The sequence below is a fragment of the Drosophila sulfurigaster genome, chromosome 2R (genome assembly GCF_023558435.1).
Source record: "Drosophila sulfurigaster albostrigata strain 15112-1811.04 chromosome 2R, ASM2355843v2, whole genome shotgun sequence".
In the NCBI taxonomy this organism is placed as follows: domain Eukaryota; kingdom Metazoa; phylum Arthropoda; class Insecta; order Diptera; family Drosophilidae; genus Drosophila; species Drosophila sulfurigaster.
The window spans coordinates 4,607,219-4,630,970 of record NC_084882.1 but is presented as its reverse complement, the minus strand read 5'-3'; the positions used below and the strand labels follow the sequence as shown (position 1 = coordinate 4,630,970).

Here is a 23,752-nt window from a genome sequence, read left to right as displayed (position 1 = left end):
AGTGCAAATTGCCTGGCAAATGCGGCTGCAATACTTCCATCGGGGCCACGTCATCAAGTGAAAACAGTTGCAAGAATTCAGGTTGCGTCGGCAACAAATCCGAAAATGGCTGCTGTAAGGACGATAAGGGCTGTGTGCAACAACAAAAATAAATGTATTTTTTTTTTTTTTTTTTTATTTATATTGCTAGAAGAGTTCTTCATTATACAATTTTTCATTTGCTCCAAATTTAATCCCGACATTTGTAAACTTATGAGCTATACATTACCAGCATTGTTACTATGTGGTGATAATGGCAACGCACTTTGCTTATGCTGAAATAAACAATATAAATCTAAAAACAACCAAAGTGTTGAATGTGTACATTTAACGAGACAGCAACAATGTGCATTTTATTATACATATCAAAAGGCGTAAGGGGCAAGAATTGCTCACATAGTTTGGATATAAAAACATAAAATATTGTGGAAATTAAACCAGTTTAAATTTGCAAGCAGTTTCATTATATTACAGCGTTACATTTCAAGTTTCAAGTTAACTTCTTACATTAGGTACATACGCATAGATTAAAAAAATTAAAATCGGATTTTCAACAAATACAAGCCACTTACCAAATAAGTATGAATATTATTGTTTATATGATAATTATTAAATATGTATGTAGATTGTTTTTATATATTCAGCCACAAGCTAAACTAGTGCATCGGGGTAATATAAACAACAATAATCCTCTCGGAGCGATTTTCGAATTAAAATTTATACAATCACTATGAAAAAATGAAAAAGTTATACCGAATTATTTAATTACTCATAATTAATTCCGCTTTGATTTTCGCTTTTTACGACTATTTGTAATGGTCGCGGATGAAGAGCTGGGTTCTAAGTTTAACGAGTTTGAGACCGAACAGTTGGCTATAGTTTCGTTTTTGGACCTGGTCAATTTGCCCCAAATATTGTTGAATACCTCTTCGACTCTGCTAATGTTGCTTCTATTCGTACTGTTGCTATTGTTGTTTATAATGTACTTGTTTAATTTATAAGAGACATTGTTATTATTGTTATTATTAGGTGTTTGTTGTTGCTGTTTTGTAGCGGGAGACGGCTGCGTTTTAGATTGTGCTAATTTGGCGTATTCTCATGAACGCTTCGTCTTTCCATTTAGCGCCGAAGAGCGTGTAGTGCTGCCGCCACCAACAGCAGCCTCCGCCGCATGCGTGGCCACATGCTGTATTCCCTTTTCCATACAACCCTGATAGATAGGTCTCATGAACTGAAAATATGTAATACTAAGATTAGGGGCTAATGTGCATAATTAAATTGCTTACATTTTCCCACATTAGTGTTGCGAACTCATCCAGTTTGCCTCCAAAGTCGCTGAGCTCTCCGCTGTACCTATTGATGGAATAGGAGGTTAAATTCAAGATGAGATTGGATTTGACTTGCGTCGATATACCCACCTAATGTAAGCCCAGAGAGCAAGGGTTAACAGGGCTACACCCATGACCAGGTTGCAGAAATTGGCAAACGTGTAAAGTCCCACCAGTCCGAATATGCCACTGATTATATACATGATGACAGCACACGCAAAGTAGACGGCCGGGGTGCGCGCTGCCTTGAAAATATTTTTACTTTCATTGTGGGCTCGATAATTGACGAAGACCTCCTCAAGATCAGTGTCCAGTTGCTGACGGAATTTCTCCGTGAATTCTTCACCACCCATTTTGCGTTTCGCAGCAAATTGAAACAGTGCCTTGTCCTTAACGCGCAAATGCTCCGTCTCCAGATGTGCGGTACTTAAGTACGGTCGAGTGCCGCCGCAGACTTCCTCCATGAGTTGATTGTACAGCTCCTTGGCGGCTGCAACTGCAGTTAAATGATTGGCCTCGGCAGTGGCTACCAGCATGCTCTTTGGCTCCGGCAATTCATTACCTTTGTATATGTTCATATACGACTGGAAGTACTGAATGAGATCACGCGCTCTCACTCGTTGCCCACTGATCTCTTTGTAGACCAAATTGTCCGGCGCCAATAACATGGGTACCAATGTGCGTAGGCTGTTCTTAAATTCGGGCGTAATATCTCTTAGCTGTCCATCAAACTGTGGGTTTGTGGCAACATTGAGACCTGGATGTGGCATCAAGAAGCACGCCACTTCCGTGAAGCACGATGAAATGTGACGACGCAATGATTGCAATTCTGGATGCTGTTTGTCCGACACCTCTAATCGACGTTTCAGTATCTTATCGCCTCCGAAAGCGCCATACTCTGCTTCGTATGGAAAACTCCAATCGCGCACCAGAAACTGCAGTCGCTGGAATGGCTTCTTGCCAGTGTCGGCGAGCGCCAGGCGGCCGTATTCAGTAAAAAGTTGCAGATGCTGCAAATCATCCTCTTGTATGTTCTGTGACAGATTGTAGATTTGCACCGAGGACAGCATCGTGCTCAGTGCAAATACCGTGGCACAATCGCGAACCGTGCTCTGGCTATCAAAGGCACCCTGTGTATCCAGCAGTATGATAGCGATCTTGTCACCATTGGGATAATCGTGCAGGAATATGTCAGACCACATTAAAATGCCCGTAGTATCACGCTCGGAGCCTCCGCGCCATGAAAACCCAGAGAGTGGCTCCGATTCATCGCCAAGCCAGTCCGCTACATCATGCCGCACATACTGCAAAGCAACAATTGTATTAAATGTGAATATATTACGATAATAGTCTATATATTATTTACTGTACCTTCGAGTACATGTAACGTAGAAAGAAGTCGAGCAGAAAGCTCTTCCCTTTGCGAAACGCACCCGCTACGGAGACGACGCAGACATATCGATCCTTCACCTCGTCCCGCATCAGTACCTCACTTAGAGCATCTTCGTTGAGCACAAATGTATGCTCCTCAGATGCATTGATTACCTGTACGGCCGAGCCGCCCATTGTTCTTGATGTCGGTGTCGCTGTCCTCTCCATTTGTGTTCGTTATGTGCGTGTAAGTAAATCGTATCAAATCTCCTGTTGAATTGAAGTCGGCGTTAAATGTTTAAGTTGTTTTTAACTGCTGCAAAAGAACCAAACAAATTTGAAATATGTTGGAAATGTTACTGAAACAAAAATTTCAGAGATGGAAAACAATCAGTAATAGCTTAGAATTATTGAAGTAGGTCGACGATAGTTTTTTCGCATATCTTTGAAATTAACATTGAATGGAATAATTATTAAAAGATTTTAAATTCCATTTAAAAAAAAATAAATAAAAACAAAAAAAAAAGCAGAAATGTAAAATTTTCAAGAAATTAAAGACCCATTTTCAGTTAAAGCGCTGTCCTCAGATAAGCAATATTTTGAATGTACGGAAAATATATATTTCCACAAGTTTTAGAGTGACCGCTTTTGCCAACCTTTATGAACCTAAAATTGGCACGGAAATGGTAAAAAACAAAAATGTATGGCCATTTGTCTATTAAATAAATGCAATTAAAAAAATATACATATAAATAAACAGATGAAATCACATTCATTCAATCCATATTATTGTACTTAGATGCAATATTATTTTGATTTTAATACGACAATATTAATTAATGTTATTTCGATTGACGAGAAAATGCCTAGACGCTATCTTATTAATTTTTTTTGTAATTATCCATACTTTTCTCTTTACGGATATGAGTGTGGCATAATGGGTTGACTATTTTTTTGCATGTTGACATGCTAATTTGATATTCACATAATTTAAGTATCGAAATATCAATTCGCTTAAAAATGTTGTGTGCTGGAAACCGCAAAATAGCATGTTCTTTTTTTATATGAAATTTCTCGTGGTATTCTTATTATTTTCAAAATACATCAGTTAAAGCAAATAAGACCTTAGATTACTGTATGTATCAATTCAGACGGACATGGCTAAATCGTCTGGGCTGTGAATGCTTCACATACATAAGTTTGCTGGAGGCACTAAGCTATAATACCCTATATAGGTAGGTGGTATAAAAATGTAATTATAATATACTAATTAATTTGTATATACTGTCTGAAGGCCTATATAAAGTGTATTGTGCTTGATTGCCAAAATTGCATGCAACAGCCGACAAGTGAACTCGAGAAATCCTTAATTGCGACAGTTCTATCAAATATGTTTGCTTCTGAGAACGCGGCAGGCAGCCGTTAGCATGACATGCCATAATGTGTGGTAAGGCAGACAGCCTGCAATTATGAGAGATCGCCAAAAATAAACTCAACAATGCGCTAGTTTAATTTGACACTCAACAGGCACAGACGACAGAAGTCAAAGGCAGATAGAGAGAAGTATTTCTCGTTAAACTGAAAAGCAGGTGTATGCGTAAATGATTTGGATTTCAATACAATATTCTATTTCAAATACAATAACAAACGCATTAAAAATGCCATTTATCATTGCGAGTGCTACCTTTGGCTCTATCTTATCTCTATCAACCTCCTTTTACGGAGCAGTCGCCGCAATTGTTGCTGCTGATGATGACGTTGACAACTTTGTCCAGTTGTAAATTCTAATTGGAAACACAATCCAAACAACAAGATACACTAATACAACATACACGCATGCATTTGATAACAAAATAATTACATTTCCTTATGTGCAGGTGAATGTGTTTGTGCGACCACGTATGTTTTCTCATATACTATATACTCGCTTTAGGTTCCGATGTAATAATTTATTGAATTAAATTTTTGAAGATAAACGCGGCGCAACCACAGCCGCCGCGACTGTCATCCAAATTGAACTGCACGGGCACGCAAGCAACCCCGCAGACTATGGTTCAAGTGTCTACATATGTATGCGTGAATGTATTGAAGTATTGGACGGACCACCGCAATGAGCGAATGATCATCAAATTCTCTATATTGCACTCTCTTTATATTGTTCTCTCAGTTGACACTCTTCATTGTTGTTTTGGGCTCATTAATGTGTGTGGATGTATTTAGTCAGCTGAGCACAGGTGCAATTTAAATTTGTTCAATTACAACATCACGTTTCATAACCGTGCAAAATTTAATTAGGAGATGTGTTTCACATCATTTAAAGAAATTTAAAATTTTCAACTCTATTGGCAATGCCGTGCAAGCAATGTGTTTTACGAGCCGTCAAAGCTGATTTTCTAACATGTGTCAGAGAGAGACATCTATACGCATCTACAAGAACCAGTTTGATCTACGAACACAATTGAACAATACTAGTCGTGCTCTTTTGACGCAAACGAACTTTATTAAGTTCACGATGTAAACAATAAAAACAAAAAAAAAGTGAAGCAGCAACAGTTTTGGTTTGTGAATGACGCCAGTGCTGGTGTTGACTGGAACTGGAATGATTGCTGAGAGACTGAGAGAACGTGAGAATGGTCAAAGCAAATCGAGGTAGCAGAGAAGCAAACATCAGTATTGTTCTGAGCAGCGCTTACAATGCAAGAAAAAAAAAAAAGTAGCGCGCAAAGGGCAAAACATTATTAGAGATAAACCAAATAAGAGTTTAAATTGCTTAAATTAGACCAGACCAATCCAACAGCAAATCGTGTTTAATTAGCTTAATCAGAACAACTCGCACTTGCTCGGGGCACGACACCCAAGCCAACCCAGAGCTTATACATCAAGCATCATCGTAACATGCAGGATGGACACCGCCCAATTGTCAGCTGGTATAGACGCCAAGCATCCGCATGTATCGTGGCAATGGCTTTGCTGCTATGCTGCTGTTGTGTTCCCGTGTCCATTCAACAACAATTGGAAATTCTGGCGTCGAAGGAACCAGTTTACTACTATGTTGGCTGCTACACGGCGAGAACGGACCTGCTGAAGGAGTCGGTGTACGCGAAGACGCCTCAAACGTGCATCGAGATCTGCGAGCATCAGGATCACAGGTACGCCGTCCTCGCGGCCGAGAAGTGCTTTTGTGCCAATCAGCTAGAGGCGCGTGAGAAGCAGGATGACCAGCTGTGTCACACTAGATGCATGGCCAATAAGGCGCAGTACTGTGGCGGCGTTGGAGTACATTCGTACTACTCGACAACGGTGCTGCGGCAACCGGCGCCACATCATCTGCGTGTGGTCAACAGCACGGAGAACAGTTTGAGTCTGGCGTGGGATGCATACGATGCAAGAAAAGTGCTACAAGCTGGCGGCGCAGAGGATCCTCTTATGCCGCAGCAGCATATCCTGAACTTTCGTGTCAAGTGCCATATCTTGGAGACGTATTCAATTCTGCCGCCGTTCCAGCAACCGGAGTTCATTGTGCAGAGCAGTGAAACGGGACTCGAATTAACCGATCTTCAACCAGCCACGCTCTACAACGTTAGCGTGCTGGCCTTATGTGCGGTACCAAGGCAGCAGCAGGAGCAAGAATGCGGTCATGCCACACTCTTGGCCAGAACCGAGGTCGGTCTGCCCAGCCCGGTTCCCAAGCAGCCCAAAGTTCTAGCACGCACTCCGAGCACCATCACTGTGGAACTGACCCCTGTGCAAAATAACAACGGGCCCGTATCCAAGCTGCTCTTCATTGTAGAGTTTGTGGATGACGCCCTTAGCCAACCCTTCGATACACAGCTACTTGGTAGCTGGCAGGAGGCACAACAGAATGGCGTGCCATATTACATAGCCGCCGAGCTGGACTACGATCGTCCTGAAGATAATCGCACCATGCATTTTGTCATTGGAGATGGTAAACGTTACGGTCGATATCGTAATGTGCCGCTGGACCAACTCACCAGGGACACAGCATTGGAACGGAAGCCTCATGTGCACATCAGCTTGGGCGTGGTATGTACATATGTTAATTAGTTACATTGAGAATAGCAGATGTGTACAAATCATGCGATCCTTAAAATAGTAATCTTATATTAACTCATTTGTAGACAAAAGTCAGTTATTTAAAGAGTGCGGTTATGATGTATAACAATAATCGGAATATTGTAGAAATAAGAATACCAATTTGTCATAAATTGTTACTGCAAGAAAATGGCGAATTTCTTAGACGTAAATCGGTTTAGAAATATGAAATGTGAAGTTTAACTTGATACCACAGACTAAATCATGAATCTGCAGTTAAAACTGTTGATTTTCGATTCAAGATAAGAAAACACTTCCAGACTTCCTTAGATATGTCTCAAAAAGATCAGAATCAATTTGCCAGGTGAAGTGCAATTCAATATAATAAATTGAATAATTAAATAACTTTCCACTAACATCTTTTTTTTCAAGGTGAGCACACTGCAGAACAGCACCAAAATACTGTATACACGAAGCACACATGAACAGCACGCCAGTTCCTTGGACGACTTTAGTTATGCCACATTCGAAAAAGGGCAATCTTCGGTTGTCGCATTGGCTGTCACATGTATCATCTTTGGCAGCTGTTTGATTCTAAGCCTTATCACGTATTTCTACCTACGATACAAAACGTGTCATGGCCAAGGATTGATAAGCTCTAGACGACGTAATGCTCACGAGATGACTACACAACAGACTCCCATTATCGAGCGGGAGAATAACGGTTATCTAATGGAGGACGACGTATTGCCCGCGTCGTTGGAAAGCTTTAAGCAACAGCTACAGCAATTGGTCGATGGCCTTGAACGGCAGCCAAGGAATGCTCTGAGACTCAACGTCAACGATGTCATTGGGTCTGGACGCTACGGTGAGATCATCAGTGGCAGGCTCACTTCGACTGAAACTGTGCCCAAAGAGTGTGCACTCCATGTGCTATCAATGGATGATCTGAACGATTCTCAGACACAGGCGCATCTGCTGCGAGAACTACGCCAGCTGAAAAAGCTGAAGCAGCAACGTAACGAGTTGCTTCAAGATTTCTATGGCATCTCTTCAAGTGCAGATTGGTTCTATTTTATCTTCGAGCTGCACCGCGTGAGTCTTAAGCGACGCCTAATCGAAAGTCGACAGGTGGCGCCTGCCCCCCATCTGACCTCACTCACAGAGCAACTGGTCCTGCAGTGGATGTATGAACTGTCTAGTGCCTTATCGTACTTGGGCAGCTGCCAGGTGATCCACCGTCAGCTCTCCGGCTACAGCGTATATGTCAATGATGATTGCAAACTGAAGTTAAGCTACTTTGGACCTCCACACTATGTGAATGGGAATGGCCAGCAGTTGGATCCATGTCGCTGGCTTGCGCCGGAAGTGCTTCGTCATGGACAGAGCCATGCCACGGTCAAGTCGGATGTGTGGTCTTTCGCCTGCGTCGCCTGGGAGTGCTGTGCTTTAGGTGGCACGCCTTACGCTAACATTCCCAATAGTCAGCAACTCCTCGACGCCATCCGGGCCGGAGTGCGTCCGGCTCAGCCTGTTTACGTCTATGCCGATCTTTACCAGCTGCTGCTCAACTGCTGGCAGCTGGAGCCGAGCGAGCGCATTGGATTTGAGGATGTGTCTTTCGGTGTGCGGCAGCTGATGACTTCGGCTCGTCATGCGCTCTGTTTTGATCGGTTATCTTCGGACACTTTGGACACATTGCCGCTTTATCTGCCAATGCTTGAGACGCAGATTTAGTGTGTTTGAATAGAGAAGAGGAGACTCGGCTCGACAACATATCAGTTTTAAAGGGAATGTGCTTGATGTAATTTATCGATTATTGTTTAACTTGTGCTTCTTGTGTATTTATTATGAACTATTTGCAATCCATAAACGACGACCAAAATATAAAAACGCTAAATGAAAGCTTGATATATTTCATTTTTTGATGAATTTAATATCAATTTCGATGAAGAGCGAGAAAAAGCAAGCCCAAATAAGAGTAAGATTGCAATAAAATTATAACTCTCTTTTAGAAGCCTACAAAGAGAGCATGTGCTAAGAGAGCGTTGCTTAAACTAATAATATAAAAATTTAATGAATCATTGGCGATTAATCCGAATAAAGGTTGTCTTGCCTTGGAGGTCAACTACATAATAATTGCTTACGTATGTATTTAATGAATGAATTAAATTCGCGATGGGCAACAGGACAAATAGAAAGAATGCATTAGTCATATGCATATTTCTAAGACGTTTATTCAGATAAATAGTAATGTGCAGGTAGGTGGCGACACGCACACACGCCCACGTGTGCTTGCAGAGCTCCGTTAAGTATTCCAATTGGAAACATACTGATAGTCGCAAGTAGCTACAAGAAGTGTGAACAGCTGATAAGCCATCGAATTGGAAATGGAAACAAAAACTAACAAAGGTAAAACACATGTCTGATATGACCAAAGTTTATAAGCAGCAGTGGAATATACACACATACATATGTATATTTCTATACGTACATATATTTATGTACATAAACAAAAGGCAACTTTTGCACTCGCGAGTCAAGGTGAATGACGTTACCAAATGCGAAACGCAGCGATTCGAGTACAATCGAGTATGGCACTAAGAGCAATAATAATTGAAATTATCGTACATTGCATATACACACGTATCTGTGCATGTATTGGCAATACATATTAATAATAAATCAAATCTTAATCTGAAATGACGCTACGAATTGCCCGCCTATCCAAGATGAGGCAACCGAAGCTCGTGAACATGAATAAGAAAAGAGAGGAAAAACAAAAAGAAGCAGATCTCAGCTGTAATTTTGTTGATTGCACCATCCGACTCGTCGAATGCTTTGTGATTTTAATTTAACAAACAATTTACATCCAAAAAACACATGGCGAAGACGCAATAAAATAAGTTTTGTTTTTATTCCGTATACATAGGTACGTATACATAGGTATTGAGGTACGTAAGTTACAAAAGTGGTCAGCTCACACATTATTGTTTGCTTCAAAAGTCATTGCGAACACTATATATTGTTAATAATCACTCACAAAGAATCTAAACATTACTCACTTTAATAAACAATTTGTCCAATAGCAAACTTGCCACTACCGCTTGCTTTGGTACTTTCTTTCTTAAATTTACTTTTGTTGCTAGAGGTGGAGAACCATCGATAATACTTTTGATGCATCGATGTTTTGAAAACTTAAGTAAACATCGATTTGTTTCAATTCGATTGGAGGTGAAATGGAGATTGGCAAGTGATAGCATATTGAAACTAGAAAATGACCGAAAATAACACTTTCAGTATTTTATAAAAGAAAAGTACATGTTATGCCTTTTTGCATTAAATTAATTTATGGAACAGATCTTCGTATAAAGCGCTGTTCCCAGATGCGCGAAATCAGCAGTTCCACATGCGGAAAAATAGACAACCTATTATCCCGCACTCATCGGTAAAATGAAAACAAGAATCACGATCGATAATTTAAAAAAAATTAATTTCGTAAAGAGAAATAGCATTAATTAATATTGGAGAGTCGCAATATTATGTATAAAATTTAAAATAAAAAAAAAATTGCAATATTATGGCTTGGGATATTGACGTCATAAAAATAGGCAGTTAATGTGATGTCATCTTTTTTATTTTATTTTTTTATTTAATAGCATTTATTTAATAGGCAATTGGTTGAGTAATGTGACCATGCATTTTTGTTTTTTACCATTTCCCTGTCCCTGTCGGGACATAAAGGTAGCCAAAATCGATCACTAAAATTTTTAAAATTGAATAACAACATTCCTGTCGGAAGTGCTCGCCTTTCAGTAAACCCTTTTTTTATTCGTTTTTGGGTTTTAAATATAAAATATTTAATTTTGAGAAATATTAAGTACAAAATTTGCTGTCGTCCTTTTTAAAAATTCATATTAACCAAATTAACGGAAAAACACAACATTCTTCTTTCACTGTGTTTGGAAAATTATTTTCAGGAAAAATTTTTTGTTGCTGTTGATGTCTCTTTCCATGCAAATTAAATTTTATTGTATTTTTTCTTTTGCCTCTTTGTAAACACATGCATCATAGAACTGCATCAATGAGTATCATGCAGGAAGAAGAAGAATATTAAGAGCAATATAAACAAATTAATCGAAAATTAACAATTTAATAAATTATGCGTAACTGGGGACATTCAAAAAATATAAGTATATAAATTTTATTATTATTCATCAAATTGATCGTCTTCTTTTAATATTTTTGATGCCTTTGTCTTTTTTCTTTTATTTTTAATTTAATTTTATACCCGCTACCCATAGGGTAGAAGGGTAACTTTGTAACGGCAGGAAATGTATGTACAGGTAGAAGGAGGCATCTCCGACCCTATAAAGTATATATATTCTTGATCAGTGTCAACAGCCTAGACGATCTAGCCATGTCCGTATGTGTGTCTGTCCGTATGAACACCTAGATCTCAGAGACTATACGAGATAGAGCTATAATTTTTCGACAGCATTTGTTATGTTTGCACGCAAATCAAGTTTGTTTAAAATTTTGCCACGGCCCCGTCCGCATCCGCAAATCAATAAAAATCGAATAGCCAGCGTAATTTTCAAGCTACAGCTGGTGTATACAATAATAACTACATATATTATTTGATTTTTTACTGTTTGTTTTATATTTTGAATCTTCTCTTACGAGACTAACAAAATGTGTTTAAATATTAAAAATACTACAGTATTCTAACAGTTTCTTAAACTGTATTTATGGTAGGCGGTCCTAGTAATTGTCGCTGGATGGGACGCTCGTTACGACGAAGGCGGAACGGCTGCATATTAATGTTAGTGCTCTAGCGAGGTGATTTGGATGGTTCGACAGCTTGATGTAGTAATTTTCCATGTGTTGTTCTATTTCATCTCGGACGGGAAGTATATTCAAGTCTCTCTGAATGTTTTCACTCCGAAAGTACCACGGTGCCCCGGTGATAGTTCTCAGGATCTTTGCTTGGGCTCTCTTCACGATTTCTACGTTGCTGTTGCTGGCGCTCCCCACAACTGAGAGCCATAAGTCCAAATTGGTTTCAAAACGGAGTTGTAGAGTAGGACCTTGTAATCCAGACTAAGGGGTGAGCGGAAGTTTATAAGCCAATGCAGAGTTTTTGCCTTCAGCCTTAGGTGAGTTCGTTTAGCTTCAATGTGCGTGCGCCAGGTGAGCCGTCTGTCGAGATGTACGCCAAGATACGTTACTTCATCTGATTTCTGAAAATTTGATTGCGATCAGATAAAATTGTTGAAGTTATTAAAGAAATACTTTTGTATGGGCAAAAACGCCTACTTACTAGGGGTCTAATAGCCTCTTTCCACCTCTCGGTTTTCTTTGGTTTTCTTTGGTTTTTCACGTTCAGGCCGAATGTTACGTTCGCCCCATGTAAAACCCATAAGAAAAACGTCGGTTTTTCTACGTTCGCGAGCTACGTAGAAATAGCGAACGCACTTTTGGGTAATTATGCGATATTTTGATCGATATGACAACGAAAAGAGCTCACCACTAAAAACAGCTGACATTAAAGTGCGCCAAGGTATGAAAATAGAAAAATAAAAATTTTATTTTGCTTTTTAAAGCAAATTTTTTATATTTTAGATGAGCCAAAAAACTCGAAAGCCGTCAATATCGTGGAGTGGCATCCACAAGGCTATGTTGTTCGAGTTATGGGAGGAGAAATGTAGTGCCTTTTTTGGCCAATCCACAAAGGCGCTCGACAAGGATGCCAAACTCCTCCCTATTAATTCGAAAATTATCTTCAAAATGATTCGTTGTTTCCAGGAACATCGCGCTCCTAAAACACCCATGCCGTTGCTAAAAGTAAATGTATTTATGTAAATATTACATTGCTGCCAGCAATGGCCTATACTCTATACTTCGCTAATTTTCCCTCCACTTCGTTAAAATCCTCATAAAAATTCTGCAATTTAATAAAATTTTCCATTTTCAAATGCGCGTGCTGTTTTTGAAATGTTCGCCAACTCATGTTTACATTTGAACAGCTGATATTTCAGAGCGGCCATATTGAGAAATTTACCGTTGCCCATATTTTTCGGTTCGTGCAGATGGAAACCCCGAAACGGGACTTTAAAAACGTAGAAAAACTGAGTGAGGTGGAAAGAGGCTATTAGTTGCTTTGGCCGACAATCTGGTATATTGTGCCGTATATGGTATATTTTGAATGTGTTACTATATCGTTATAACAAATATACCGTTTTGTATAACTTTCGTATATTTGTTTTGTGGTATATTTTAAAAAATACCGCAATATTTTGCTTTTATTCAAAATGGGTAGCGGGTATCTCACAGTCGAGCACACTCGACTGTAACTTTCTACCTTTTTTTTTCCTTTAATAAGTGCAATGAAATTTGAAAGGCGCCAACATTGGCAAAGAGAATAATCATCTGATATCTATTGTTACGGACTGTTTGTCCTCTCTGGGGCCGCGCCGGCTGGCTCATCGGTACTCAGGTGGAGTTCCATCCCTGGCCCGCAGTCCGCTCAATCGATAATTCCCCCGATACAAAACAGCTGTTTTAAGACATAAGAAACGCATCACTAATAGAAAAACAAAACAGCTGCCGCGCAATTAAAAATTGCGCTATCTTCGTGGCGTTTTTCACCTTATGTTATAAAGGCATCGACCAGTTCTCGGTCGGGTGCTTAGGGAGCGGCCAAATAATTCCCCCCCGCCCATGGGTCGGGTGGTAACTTAACACTCAAAAAAAAATTGCGCTAAACAAAAGGAAATGCACAAATAAACTATTGACGGCGGTAAGTACAAAGAAATAAATAAATACACTCACTGATCCATTTTTTTATATTTGAATAGGGCCCAGTTGGACCCCGGCGTACCCACCGTGCCTGAGATGGCCACATCGGCGCCATCTCCCTTGCGTTGGCCACTATATCAGTGGCTGCTCCTCATCCGGCGTAGCGCTGTGGAATTTGTATTAATTGAATGTGTTTGTCGTCCCTACTCTGTCATTTTTACAACGAAAAAAATTTTAATTTATTTTAATTTAATTGGTATTTAGAACTTTAATTTACTTTACTTTGCAATTTATAATGTCTTTTTTTTTTTTTATATATCTTCCAACAATTTGTGATAGACGACAACTCAAGCTCGATCGAGCAATCGTTACCACAGATAAGGGGGGAGTATCTGACCGTGTTGCACTGAAGATCGGTACGAGAACGGGCCTGGCACTGACTCACCAGTCGGGCTCCTCCTCTTGCCTCAGCGTTGGCGGCGTTGTCTCGCCCACTATCCCAAGTCGTGGATGCTGCTCTACGTCGTTGAAGCGCCGTGTGTTTTCACGCGGCGACGGTTGTCCGCACTTATCCAGCGCTGATTGTAGCCGCTGGTGTCGCTCGCCGCTACGCACTCGACTTGGTAATCGGATTTGCGACTGTCGTTGGTGCTTCCTCTTACACACAGTCGCTTAAGAACGGAAATTTCTATGATGGAGCTCAGTCTACAGCATATACATATGTATGTACATATATGCAAAATTGACGATGAATTTCACTATTTCGGTAGTTTCGTGAGTTCTATTACAAAACTTACCAACAGTGCATTTTTATGCTTCTAATACATATGTATATATAATATATTTTTTTACCCACCTTTCATAATATTCTAAACCATTTGCTACAACTATCTTGGATTGGAAAATAAAACTGCCTCCTAACTAGTGGTTTATAGGCAAATCAATTCTTTTGTATGTCATTATTTTATCCTCACGCACTTTAAATTGCATGCACACTTTAAATTGCCTCCTTCTGTCTGTTACATGTTGTAACACCATACAAAATCTTACGCAATCAATATTTATAGTCTGTGACGTGGCAAAATCCACCATAAAACTATAAACCCCATTCTAAATGAAGCTCACAACCTTAGTTCGATTTGATTAGCGGATATCAAAGTAAATTGAAAAGTAATTCAGTGTTAACTCCAGGATTTCATTAAGGTGGTTAATTTTGTATTAGTATTTTAGGCCTAGAGATTAGATATTCCAAAATCAGTCTAGTTTCGACTTAATATTCCCAAAGACTATTAAAATACTTCTTTGCAATAGTATGATAGCGATAATAACTGACAACTTGACCTTTAATAAGGTCGAAATCCTTCAATTCTATAAATCTTTGTATCCAAACACATACTGCGATTTTTACTCAAGCAAGAGGCGTAGCCCATAGCGTGTGGAATAAAGTTCTGTTCGTAGACGCCAGTAAAAAAGTTGAGAGTAGGGGCCACTGGCAAATACGGCAACATCATCTCCACCATGGGTTTCCGATTCGAGGGGCACGGCAGTTGGAAACTTGAAGTCTTAGTTTTTCATGTTGATCGATCGCAGGTTTTTACGCTTTATGACACCTCCCTCTTTGAGGTAATTGCTGTTGTAACCAGGTCCATTGGCATAGCTAAGCGTCGCATAGGGTAAATCATCCGCGGCCAATTGGCCGTCGTTGATGCCAAAGATGTCGTTCTTGCGACTGGAATAGCCTGCCACTGACATGGTGTGAGAATGATCCGATGTGACTACGATCAAGGTATCATCTACGCTGCTGTGCTGGCGTGCCCAGCGCACGGACTTGTCAAACTCGGCCGTCTCATCGATGGCTCGGAGAGCCAACGTATCATGATGTCCGTGATCGATGCGTCCACCCTCGACAAAAAAGGAAGTAACCACGCCCCGCACTCTGGCGTTCTAATATGCCTAGCGCCACCTGCACCATCTCCGCCAACGTTGGCTGCTGCTCGGCATCCGCATCCAGATGGTATGCCATATGATAGGGCGCAAACAGGCCAAGCACACGCGACGTCTGGTTCGACAGTTCCAAAAGCTCGAGTCGTGTTTGCACATAGCGGGCACTGTTTGGATGTTGACGTTGCCACTCCTCGATGAGATTACGTCCATCAAGGCGGCTCCCTGGACTTCCGCTGACATCCCGTGCGCTTGCCGTTAAAAATTTCTGGCGGCCGCCGCCAAGGATAACATTTAAATTTTTGCCCACATCTCCGAAAATTAGTTGCGAAGCAATGTCTGGACAGATGGAGGGATCGGCATTGTCTCCCAAAACACCAGCATCGCTCTCCCAGTTGCGATTGGCAATGTGAGCATAGACGACTGCTGGAGAAGCGTGTGTCACCGAGGTCGTCGTTATTAATCCCGTTGCCATGCCCTGTCTTTGAGCCCAGTCAGCTATCGATGCAACATGATTGGCACTCTGCGCCTGCGCCTGGCAATCCTTTAACTGGACCGCAGCCGTCACACCGATCGTTCCATAGTTTGCCTTGACGCCACCCAGATAAGCGGTAGCAGTACATGCTGAATCAGCTACTTGCATATTGGCACAATATGTCTTACTGAGTCCCACGTATGGAAATTGTTCAAATGCAAATTGTTTCTCCTCGCCCCCCAAATACACGCGTCCGGCTGTGATTGTCGGTATGGACATGCCGTCGCCCATGAAAAGCATTATGTTGTGGGCTAGTTGGGTATTTAGACGCATCTTGCTCTCCAGTTGTTGATCCAATGTCTGTTGGGCAAGTCCCCGCCAGTACTCAGCGTACTGTTCTTCCGCTTTCTGTGGATTAAAGGAGATCAGCGGCATGGAACGCTTTAAGCGTGTATAAACCGTGGCAAAATCCGGATGCATGCGTAGTTCCGAATCGCGTGTGGGCAGCACTGAGAAGATTCATAAGTTACAAGAGGGTACATTTGTGTTAATTTGCTTAACTGAACTTTTATGTATGTACGTATTAGTCACTCCGACTTATTACTTACCAAATCCTTTAGCCAACGCTATAAGCCCGCTTATTGCGAAAAATTGCAAGATCATTTCTCGTGCCTATGTTCTTCCTTCGTATCCGCTATCCGCTGTACTAACTACGTACTGTACTGTGTACTGAGCACGTTCCATTCTCGACTGATAACTAGCTGCACGATACCTGCGGTATTTATAGTCGTTCCCGATTTTGAAACGTAAAGGGAATTCGCTGTATCCTTTGTTGTATGATGCTTTCCGCTAATCCTAGTAAAGCTTATGCCAACACAAAATGTATGTATGATGCAAATGGAGTTTCTAAATAAATAATAAGCACAATATATTAAAAACTTTTAACTGTCGGTATGGTACGACTCTCTCCGTCTGCCTATTAAAATAATCAAATCATATAAAATGAAATGAATGATAAATAGGTAGTCAATAACCAAATTTATATGGTTAGAAATACAGTAGAATCCGGTTATAACGACTCCGTTTATAGTGTCCGTCCGGTTATTCCGACGAAAACTCGATGGGTTGGTTGGTCCCCATACAGAATTCAACCAGATATTGCGACGAAAAAAAATCAGCAAAATAATGATGCCAACAAATTTAAGTATCAAACGACGCTGTTAGTTATGTATGCATTTATTACTGATCAGCACTTTTTCTTGGGTGCCTGCAGCGACACGAAGGTTCTTACATTCTCACTACTCTCTGTTAGTTTTAGCTGTCGCCTTAGCTTATGCTAAGGAACATGCAGGTATACGATTTATTATGGAAAGATCATGCTATTAAATTAAATTTATACATTTTTTTGTTTTGATTAAAAAATTAATTTCTTTTATCTTAAAAACCTATTACGAACATGGCAACCATAAAAAAAACAAAACAAAAATTTGTTTTGCTTTTTTCGGTTAGTGCGTCTTCCGGGTAAGTCTTCCGACTTTCGGTCCCTTGAAAGTCGCTATAACCGTATACCACTTTATATGCAATTATACCAGTAAAATAACTTATATTTATTTCCCTACAATAAAACACGTAAGAAAGCTATTGTCGAGTGTACTCAACTGTGGGATATCTGCTATATCAAGAATTAAATAGTACGATTTAATTTAATAGTACGATTGGAAAATGGAAAAATCCATTTGCGGAAATCCTGGTGAAACAATAAAAATAACTTAAAAAAATATGTAGCTGCATCTCTCATCGGTTGATCAAGAATATAAATGTATACTTCTTGAAGTCTTTCATTTCCTGCCGGCAAAAAAACTTGTAAGACCCTTTCACCCTATGGATGGCGTGAAGAAAAACGAACAGTGAGTGTACTTATTGTAATGAATAATTTCCTAATTAATACTGAAAGTTTAAAGGCGATCGGATGAAAAGTTAGTAGTTGTTCAAGATGTGACATGACAATTCAATTGTATTTCATTGTGGGAGAACATATCATCGAGTCCCAAAAATAATTCTATATACTGCATTTGTTATACAAATCAAATAAAAAAATTACGTCATCTCTTGCAAGTTCACAATTGCAAATCAAATTGATCGTGACGAAAGTTTCCAGAGAAATTACAAATTTCCAATTCAGGTTATTCAGTATTCTGGCAAATGCACTTGTTGCGTTTTTTTGCACAATTTATATGCAATGAATTTATATTAAATCTGCTGGGCTTTTTGAATTATTCATAAAAGTGGTGCATATGTAAATCAAAACCAAATTCAACCGAAAATCAACTTTGGGAAATTTTGGGTGTCACAGACCCGAGATGGAGGCGGTTTTTAAATCTCCATAGAGATTTGCTCTAGCTTAGTAATATTTAACTAGTTAAAATATATATTAAAATTTATACTGTACCTAAAAGCTCATTCAATTTCAAAATAATTGGGATCTGCAATTGTTCCTACAATTTGCCGTTCGTTGTTACCGTACAAAGTATGTAATCAAATTTAAAACAAAAAGAAAGAAAGCTAAAGTTAAAGGTTTTTGCAATATACAATTCATTTTTTTAATTAATTATAGGAAAGCAAGCAAATTTTCAGTAATCGAAAAAATTGTAGCTATTGCATAGCTTTAAAATATTCGACTGCAATTTAATTGTTTTCCATTTGCGGGGGTCATGGTAAATATTTAAAACTAACAAAATCAAGGGCTTTAAAAAATAAAGGTCTACCTTTTATAGTTTATAGGACAAACGGGCATGGCTGTATAAGCATAAAACCATTTGTAATCTTATAAAGCTTATATTGTTGATTTTGTTTAACAGCCAAGATGATAAAGACCGTCGCTCTGTTCATTTTTAAAATCTAGATCTCAGAAATTATATTAGCTACAGCTACCAAATTGGGGTGGAGAGGAATTCTTTTGGCTGGATACATAAGTTAGTATTAAAGTAATGCAATGGTTGATGATGATTGAATTTATTTTAGCATTTTTAACCTACAGATTGAATATTCTAATAGTAAAATATCATCCTAATTCAAAGCATTAAATACTTAATATTACCAAAGACATTTGAAATCATTTGTTGTTTGACTTTTGAACACTCTTCAAGTGCCTTTGCTATCTTACCATTTAGCGTATGTTCATAATTTACGTAAGTACGATGATGATAATAACTGTTGACTTGGCCTTAAACAACGCAGCAGTTTATCTCTGTGGCTCAACGTTGTCGCCGGGAAATCCCTGAATCTAAACACATGTTGCGATTTTCACTCAAGCAAGAGGCGTAGCCCATAGCGTGTGGAATAAAGTTCTGTTCGTAGACGCCAGTAAAAAGTTGAGAGTAGGGGCCACTGGCAAATACGGCAACATCATCTCCACCATGGGTTTCCGATTCGAGGGGCACGGCAGTTGGAAACTTGAAGTCTTTGTTTTTCATGTTGATCGATCGCAGGTTTTTACGCTTTATGACACCTCCCTCTTTGAGGTAATTGCTGTTGTAACCAGGTCCATTGGCATAGCTAAGCGTCGCATAGGGTAAATCATCCGCGGCCAATTGGCCGTCGTTGATGCCAAAGATGTCGTTCTTGCGACTGGAATAGCCTGCCACTGACATGGTGTGAGAATGATCCGATGTGACTACGATCAAGGTATCATCTACGCTGCTGTGCTGGCGTGCCCAGCGCACGGACTTGTCAAACTCGGCCGTCTCATCGATGGCTCGGAGAGCCAACGTATCATGATGTCCGTGATCGATGCGTCCACCCTCGACAAAAAGGAAGTAACCACGCCCCGCACTCTGGCGTTCTAATATGCCTAGCGCCACCTGCACCATCTCCGCCAACGTTGGCTGCTGGTCGGCATCCGCATCCAGATGGTATGCCATATGATAGGGCGCAAACAGGCCAAGCACACGCGACGTCTGGTTCGACAGTTCCAAAAGCTCGAGTCGTGTTTGCACATAGCGGGCACTGTTTGTATGTTGACGTTGCCACTCCTCGATGAGATTACATCCATCAAGGCGGCTCCCTGGACTTCCGCTGACATCCCGTGCGCTTGCCGGTAAAAAGTTCTGGCGGCCGCCGCCAAGGATAACATTTAAATTTTGCCCACATCTCCGAAAATTAGTTGCGAAGCAATGTCTGGACAGATGGAGGGATCGGCATTGTCTCCCAAAACATCAGCATCGCTCTCCCAGTTGCGATTGGCAATGTGAGCATAGACGCCTGCTGGAGAAGCGTGTGTCACCGAGGTCGTCGTTATTAATCCCGTTGCCATGCCCTGTCTTTGAGCCCAGTCAGCTATCGATGCAACATGATTGGCACTCTGCGCCTGCGCCTGGCAATCCTTTAACTGGACCGCAGCCGTCACACCGATCGTTCCATAGTTTGCCTTGACGCCACCCAGATAAGCGGTAGCAGTACATGCTGAATCAGCTACTTGCATATTGGCACAATATGTCTTACTGAGTCCCACGTATGGAAATTGTTCAAATGCAAATTGTTTCTCCTCGCCCCCCAAATACACGCGTCCGGCTGTGATTGTCGGTATGGACATGCCGTCGCCCATGAAAAGCATTATGTTGTGGGCTAGTTGGGTATTTAGACGCATCTTGCTCTCCAGTTGTTGATCCAATGTCTGTTGGGCAAGTCCCCGCCAGTACTCAGCGTACTGTTCTTCCGCTTTCTGTGGATTAAAGGAGATCAGCGGCATGGAACGCTTTAAGCGTGTATAAACCGTGGCAAAATCCGGATGCATGCGTAGTTCCGAATCGCGTGTGGGCAGCACTGAGAAGATTCATAAGTTACAAGAGGGTACAGTTGTGTTAATTTGCTTAACTGAACTTTTATGTATGTACGTATTAGTCACTCTGACTTATTACTTACCAAATCCTTTAGCCAACGCTATAAGCCCGCTTATTACGAAAAATTGCAAGATCATTTCTCGTGCCTATGTTCTTCCTTCGTATCCGCTATCCACTGTACTAACTACGTACTGTACTGTGTACTGAGTACGTTCCGCTCTCGACTGATAACTAGCCGCACGAGACCTGCGGTATTTATAGTCGTGTTCGATTTCATAACAGGCCATCGGCAGCTGATAAGCGAAAATCCGTAAAGGGGAATCGATGCTAACCTCGCCTTCGTCGCTTCTTTGTTTCGTCGTCGTACCTCGCCTAGCACGTGTTGCATGTATGCATCCATGTGCTCGGTTTTGATTTTGTTTTGTTTTTGTTTTGGCTTCGCTCGATGTGCTTCGCAAATACATGTTTTCTTCTGAGCGTTATCAATATCCGCAGCGAGCCTCTTTAACGTTGTTGATGCTGCTGTCTGCCTGTCGTAATTGCGGCTCATCCCCGACCCATACTCGTTGTTTTTATGATTCTTTTGCCTGTAGATCGGAGCTCATGAGCGATATTTTATGTTCACGTGATCGTCTTGCCTTAGAAACATTATAATTATTGCTCTTAGCTGTAACTCATAAATTATTACCGTCATAAAAGCATATGCGAAGTAGGCCTAATAGTCTTATAATGACATACTACCCGGAAGCAATCTTTGCGCATTTTCATTATATATGTATATTTATTTAAAAGAAATAAGTACATTTAGTATATGTATATTAAGTTTTCATATTTCATATATTATTTTGAAAAAAAAACCCCTTTAGTGTGTGAATGGCAAAATTGCCATTCATCACGAGTTGCTATTTCAGCGCAGGCGCTGGCATTCAAAATAAAAGCTCAATTGTTTGACAATCGCAATGGCTCCCACATATTGCTCTTAGTCTCTCATGCGCGCTCTTTTTAAAATGCTCTCTTGCACAGCATCCGATGAGGCTTCTGACGATGCTGCGCCAAGAAATTTCTTGGTTAGAGAGCTTCTGGTCTGTCAATGCGCATTAGGCCAAAATAGTTGTTGGTTCGCATGCAAAACGTCAAAATCGCATTAGCTAAAACATTTTTATACCAACGGCGCGTTTTTAATTTGTTCTACACTTTAAGAATATATAGAGAAAAAGCAAAACAAAAAGACAAAAAACCAAAAAGCTAATACAACTTTTCGCCCAATATTTGTTGTTTTCTAAATCACAAATACCTATAGATATATATAAACATATATATTTGTATATGTATATAACTAAATCAACGCGTGTATATAACATACAAAATCTCAAAAATTTTCAAATAATAAAAAAAGGTAATCATTTATAAAAAGTGTGTGCAAATTAACTATGTCAAAAAATCTAATATTTTTAATTAAAAAAATACGTGTAACATAATTTCTCATAACAATTTGCTTATGTACCTCGAAATGGTCTTCAAATAATTTGTCAAATTGTAAGGCGACAAATGTTCACAGTTTTTTCCTTGGTTCTATTCGGATATTTGTGTGTATAACTGTATAAATGAGAAAGCATTGTGTGGACATACATACATATGTACATGTGTTTATTATATTATATACACACATATTGTTGTACATACATACAAGTATGTACAGAAAAGGACATTAGGCTGATGCGTGATGTAAAAGACTGATATGAAAAGCAACAAAACATATTTGCAGATAATAATACATAACAAATATAATGTGTTAGTGGACTTATAAAAATTATTTACATGCATGCGTATGTACAAATATTGTTTGTACTCTTGCAAACTTGCATAGATGTATTGCACAATTGTAAGCACATTAAAGTAGTAATGGTTATTAAAAACAATTAGTTATTTTATGGCGATGATCAGCAAGTGTGAAGGCGTTTCTATTACAATTTTTAATTACAAATATAAACTAAGTGAGGAAGTTTCACAATTACATTTTGTTTTTATTCAATAATGTTCTAATAGAATTATTTATTACTACATTAAATATCGTTCTATAAAATCTATAAAAAGTTTGTTTTCGATAAGATGGTTATCGAACATACGTAGGCATACATACAAATAAATATGCATGTGTAAGTAAATATGTTTTAAGGACAATCTGACAAGTTTTAATTGGGTTAATTAACAGTTAAAAAGAATGTTATCATTTATAAGACAATAAGAGTTAGGTTTCTAGCAACAATAAGGTGAATAATAACTTCAAAACTTTACGATATAGTCAGACGTTATAGGAAACTCCCATGAGAGAGAACTTCAGCAATCATTTGCAAGTAGAAAATAGAAAAAAGGTGCCCAAAACTATTCCAAACATACTAATTGTGGACATACCTACATATTATAACTTGTCGCTTTGTCGTTTGACAAAAATTTTGAAATGTAGATGTTGGCCGTCCAGGCAAACACACTTTTAACTTAGTAACCCACAATCAGACAAGCATAACCATTGATGATTTTGTGAAGGAGTATTATATACATACATATATGTGTACATATTTGGTAGAGATATACATATATATTTTATAGATAGATGTGTATGTATGTGCATTCCACAATTTTTGATGACAATTGCACACTGTCTTAAACAACTGTTTGTATCCAAAGAATCAAGAACTTTACAACGCTTCAATGTATTTATGGTAACTGATATACATATATAAATACATATTTTTTTAATAAATCTAATACAGATTTCTCAGTGTGAATAGTAATTTGTTGAACTTTAGTTCGCCATTAGTTAAAGTTAAAGCGAGTTTTCACAATTTGTGCACAATGAATGTGGTGTCAGGTTGTCAGCACTTACCGGATGTTCACGACCAAAAAGG

General features: G+C 39.5%; 4 protein-coding genes and 1 pseudogene across 13 annotated transcripts in view; 2 read left to right on the top strand and 3 right to left on the bottom strand.

Annotated features, from left to right (window-relative positions):
• Positions 1 to 361: 361 nt before the first annotated feature.
• LOC133835559 (atlastin) lies at positions 362 to 9,996 on the bottom strand. 3 transcript variants are annotated; one of them, XM_062265549.1, is made up of 5 exons: positions 9,857 to 9,996; positions 2,739 to 3,054; positions 1,458 to 2,671; positions 1,326 to 1,392; positions 362 to 1,270 (listed from the first exon to the last, which is right to left on the bottom strand). In XM_062265549.1, the coding sequence occupies exons 2-5, from the start codon at positions 2,964 to 2,966 to the stop codon at positions 1,136 to 1,138; spliced, it is 1,644 nt and encodes a 547-aa protein (XP_062121533.1). In that variant the 5' UTR covers positions 2,967 to 3,054; positions 9,857 to 9,996; the 3' UTR covers positions 362 to 1,135. The 3 variants fall into 3 exon arrangements, with proteins under 3 accessions (XP_062121533.1, XP_062121535.1, XP_062121534.1); XM_062265551.1 differs by having other exon boundaries at positions 2,739 to 3,051; positions 9,857 to 9,987; XM_062265550.1 differs by lacking the exon at positions 9,857 to 9,996 and adding an exon at positions 4,600 to 4,751.
• On the top strand, positions 4,981 to 8,700 carry LOC133835557 (putative inactive tyrosine-protein kinase Wsck). Its single transcript, XM_062265545.1, has 2 exons — positions 4,981 to 6,782; positions 7,224 to 8,700. The coding sequence occupies exons 1-2, from the start codon at positions 5,634 to 5,636 to the stop codon at positions 8,526 to 8,528; spliced, it is 2,454 nt and encodes an 817-aa protein (XP_062121529.1). The 5' UTR covers positions 4,981 to 5,633; the 3' UTR covers positions 8,529 to 8,700.
• Positions 9,997 to 14,503: 4,507 nt separating the features above from the next.
• On the bottom strand, positions 14,504 to 16,833 carry LOC133838759 (alkaline phosphatase-like; annotated as a pseudogene).
• A 2,157-nt stretch (positions 16,834 to 18,990) lies between these two features.
• Positions 18,991 to 21,547, bottom strand: LOC133838366 (membrane-bound alkaline phosphatase). Its single transcript, XM_062269439.1, is given in 3 exon segments — positions 18,991 to 20,164; positions 20,167 to 20,829; positions 20,929 to 21,547. Coding segments are annotated over 3 exon segments (1,620 nt in total). The 5' UTR covers positions 20,984 to 21,547; the 3' UTR covers positions 18,991 to 19,262.
• A 397-nt stretch (positions 21,548 to 21,944) lies between these two features.
• LOC133836005 (pneumococcal serine-rich repeat protein) overlaps positions 21,945 to 23,752 on the top strand; it is a 31,902-nt gene continuing 30,094 nt past the window's right edge. For all 8 annotated transcript variants that reach the window (XR_009893672.1, XR_009893671.1, XR_009893670.1 and 5 more), the window contains exon 1: positions 21,945 to 22,242. The gene's annotated coding sequence lies outside the window, so the exon portion shown is untranslated. The remainder of the gene's footprint in view (positions 22,243 to 23,752) is intronic.

Bases quoted from the DNA above. Each gene is read 5' to 3' on its own strand.
- LOC133835559 (XM_062265549.1), bottom strand. From the start codon at position 2,966: ATGGAGAGGACAGCGACACCGACATCAAGAACAATGGGCGGCTCGGCC. The intron at 2,672-2,738 runs GTACAGTAAATA...GTTGCTTTGCAG, and splicing joins TACGTTACATGTACTCGAAG to TATGTGCGGCATGATGTAGC. The intron at 1,393-1,457 runs GTGGGTATATCG...TTCCATCAATAG, and splicing joins GCTCTCTGGGCTTACATTAG to GTACAGCGGAGAGCTCAGCG.
- LOC133835557 (XM_062265545.1), top strand. From the start codon at position 5,634: ATGCAGGATGGACACCGCCCAATTGTCAGCTGGTATAGACGCCAAGCA. The intron at 6,783-7,223 runs GTATGTACATAT...TTTTTTTTCAAG, and splicing joins TGCACATCAGCTTGGGCGTG to GTGAGCACACTGCAGAACAG.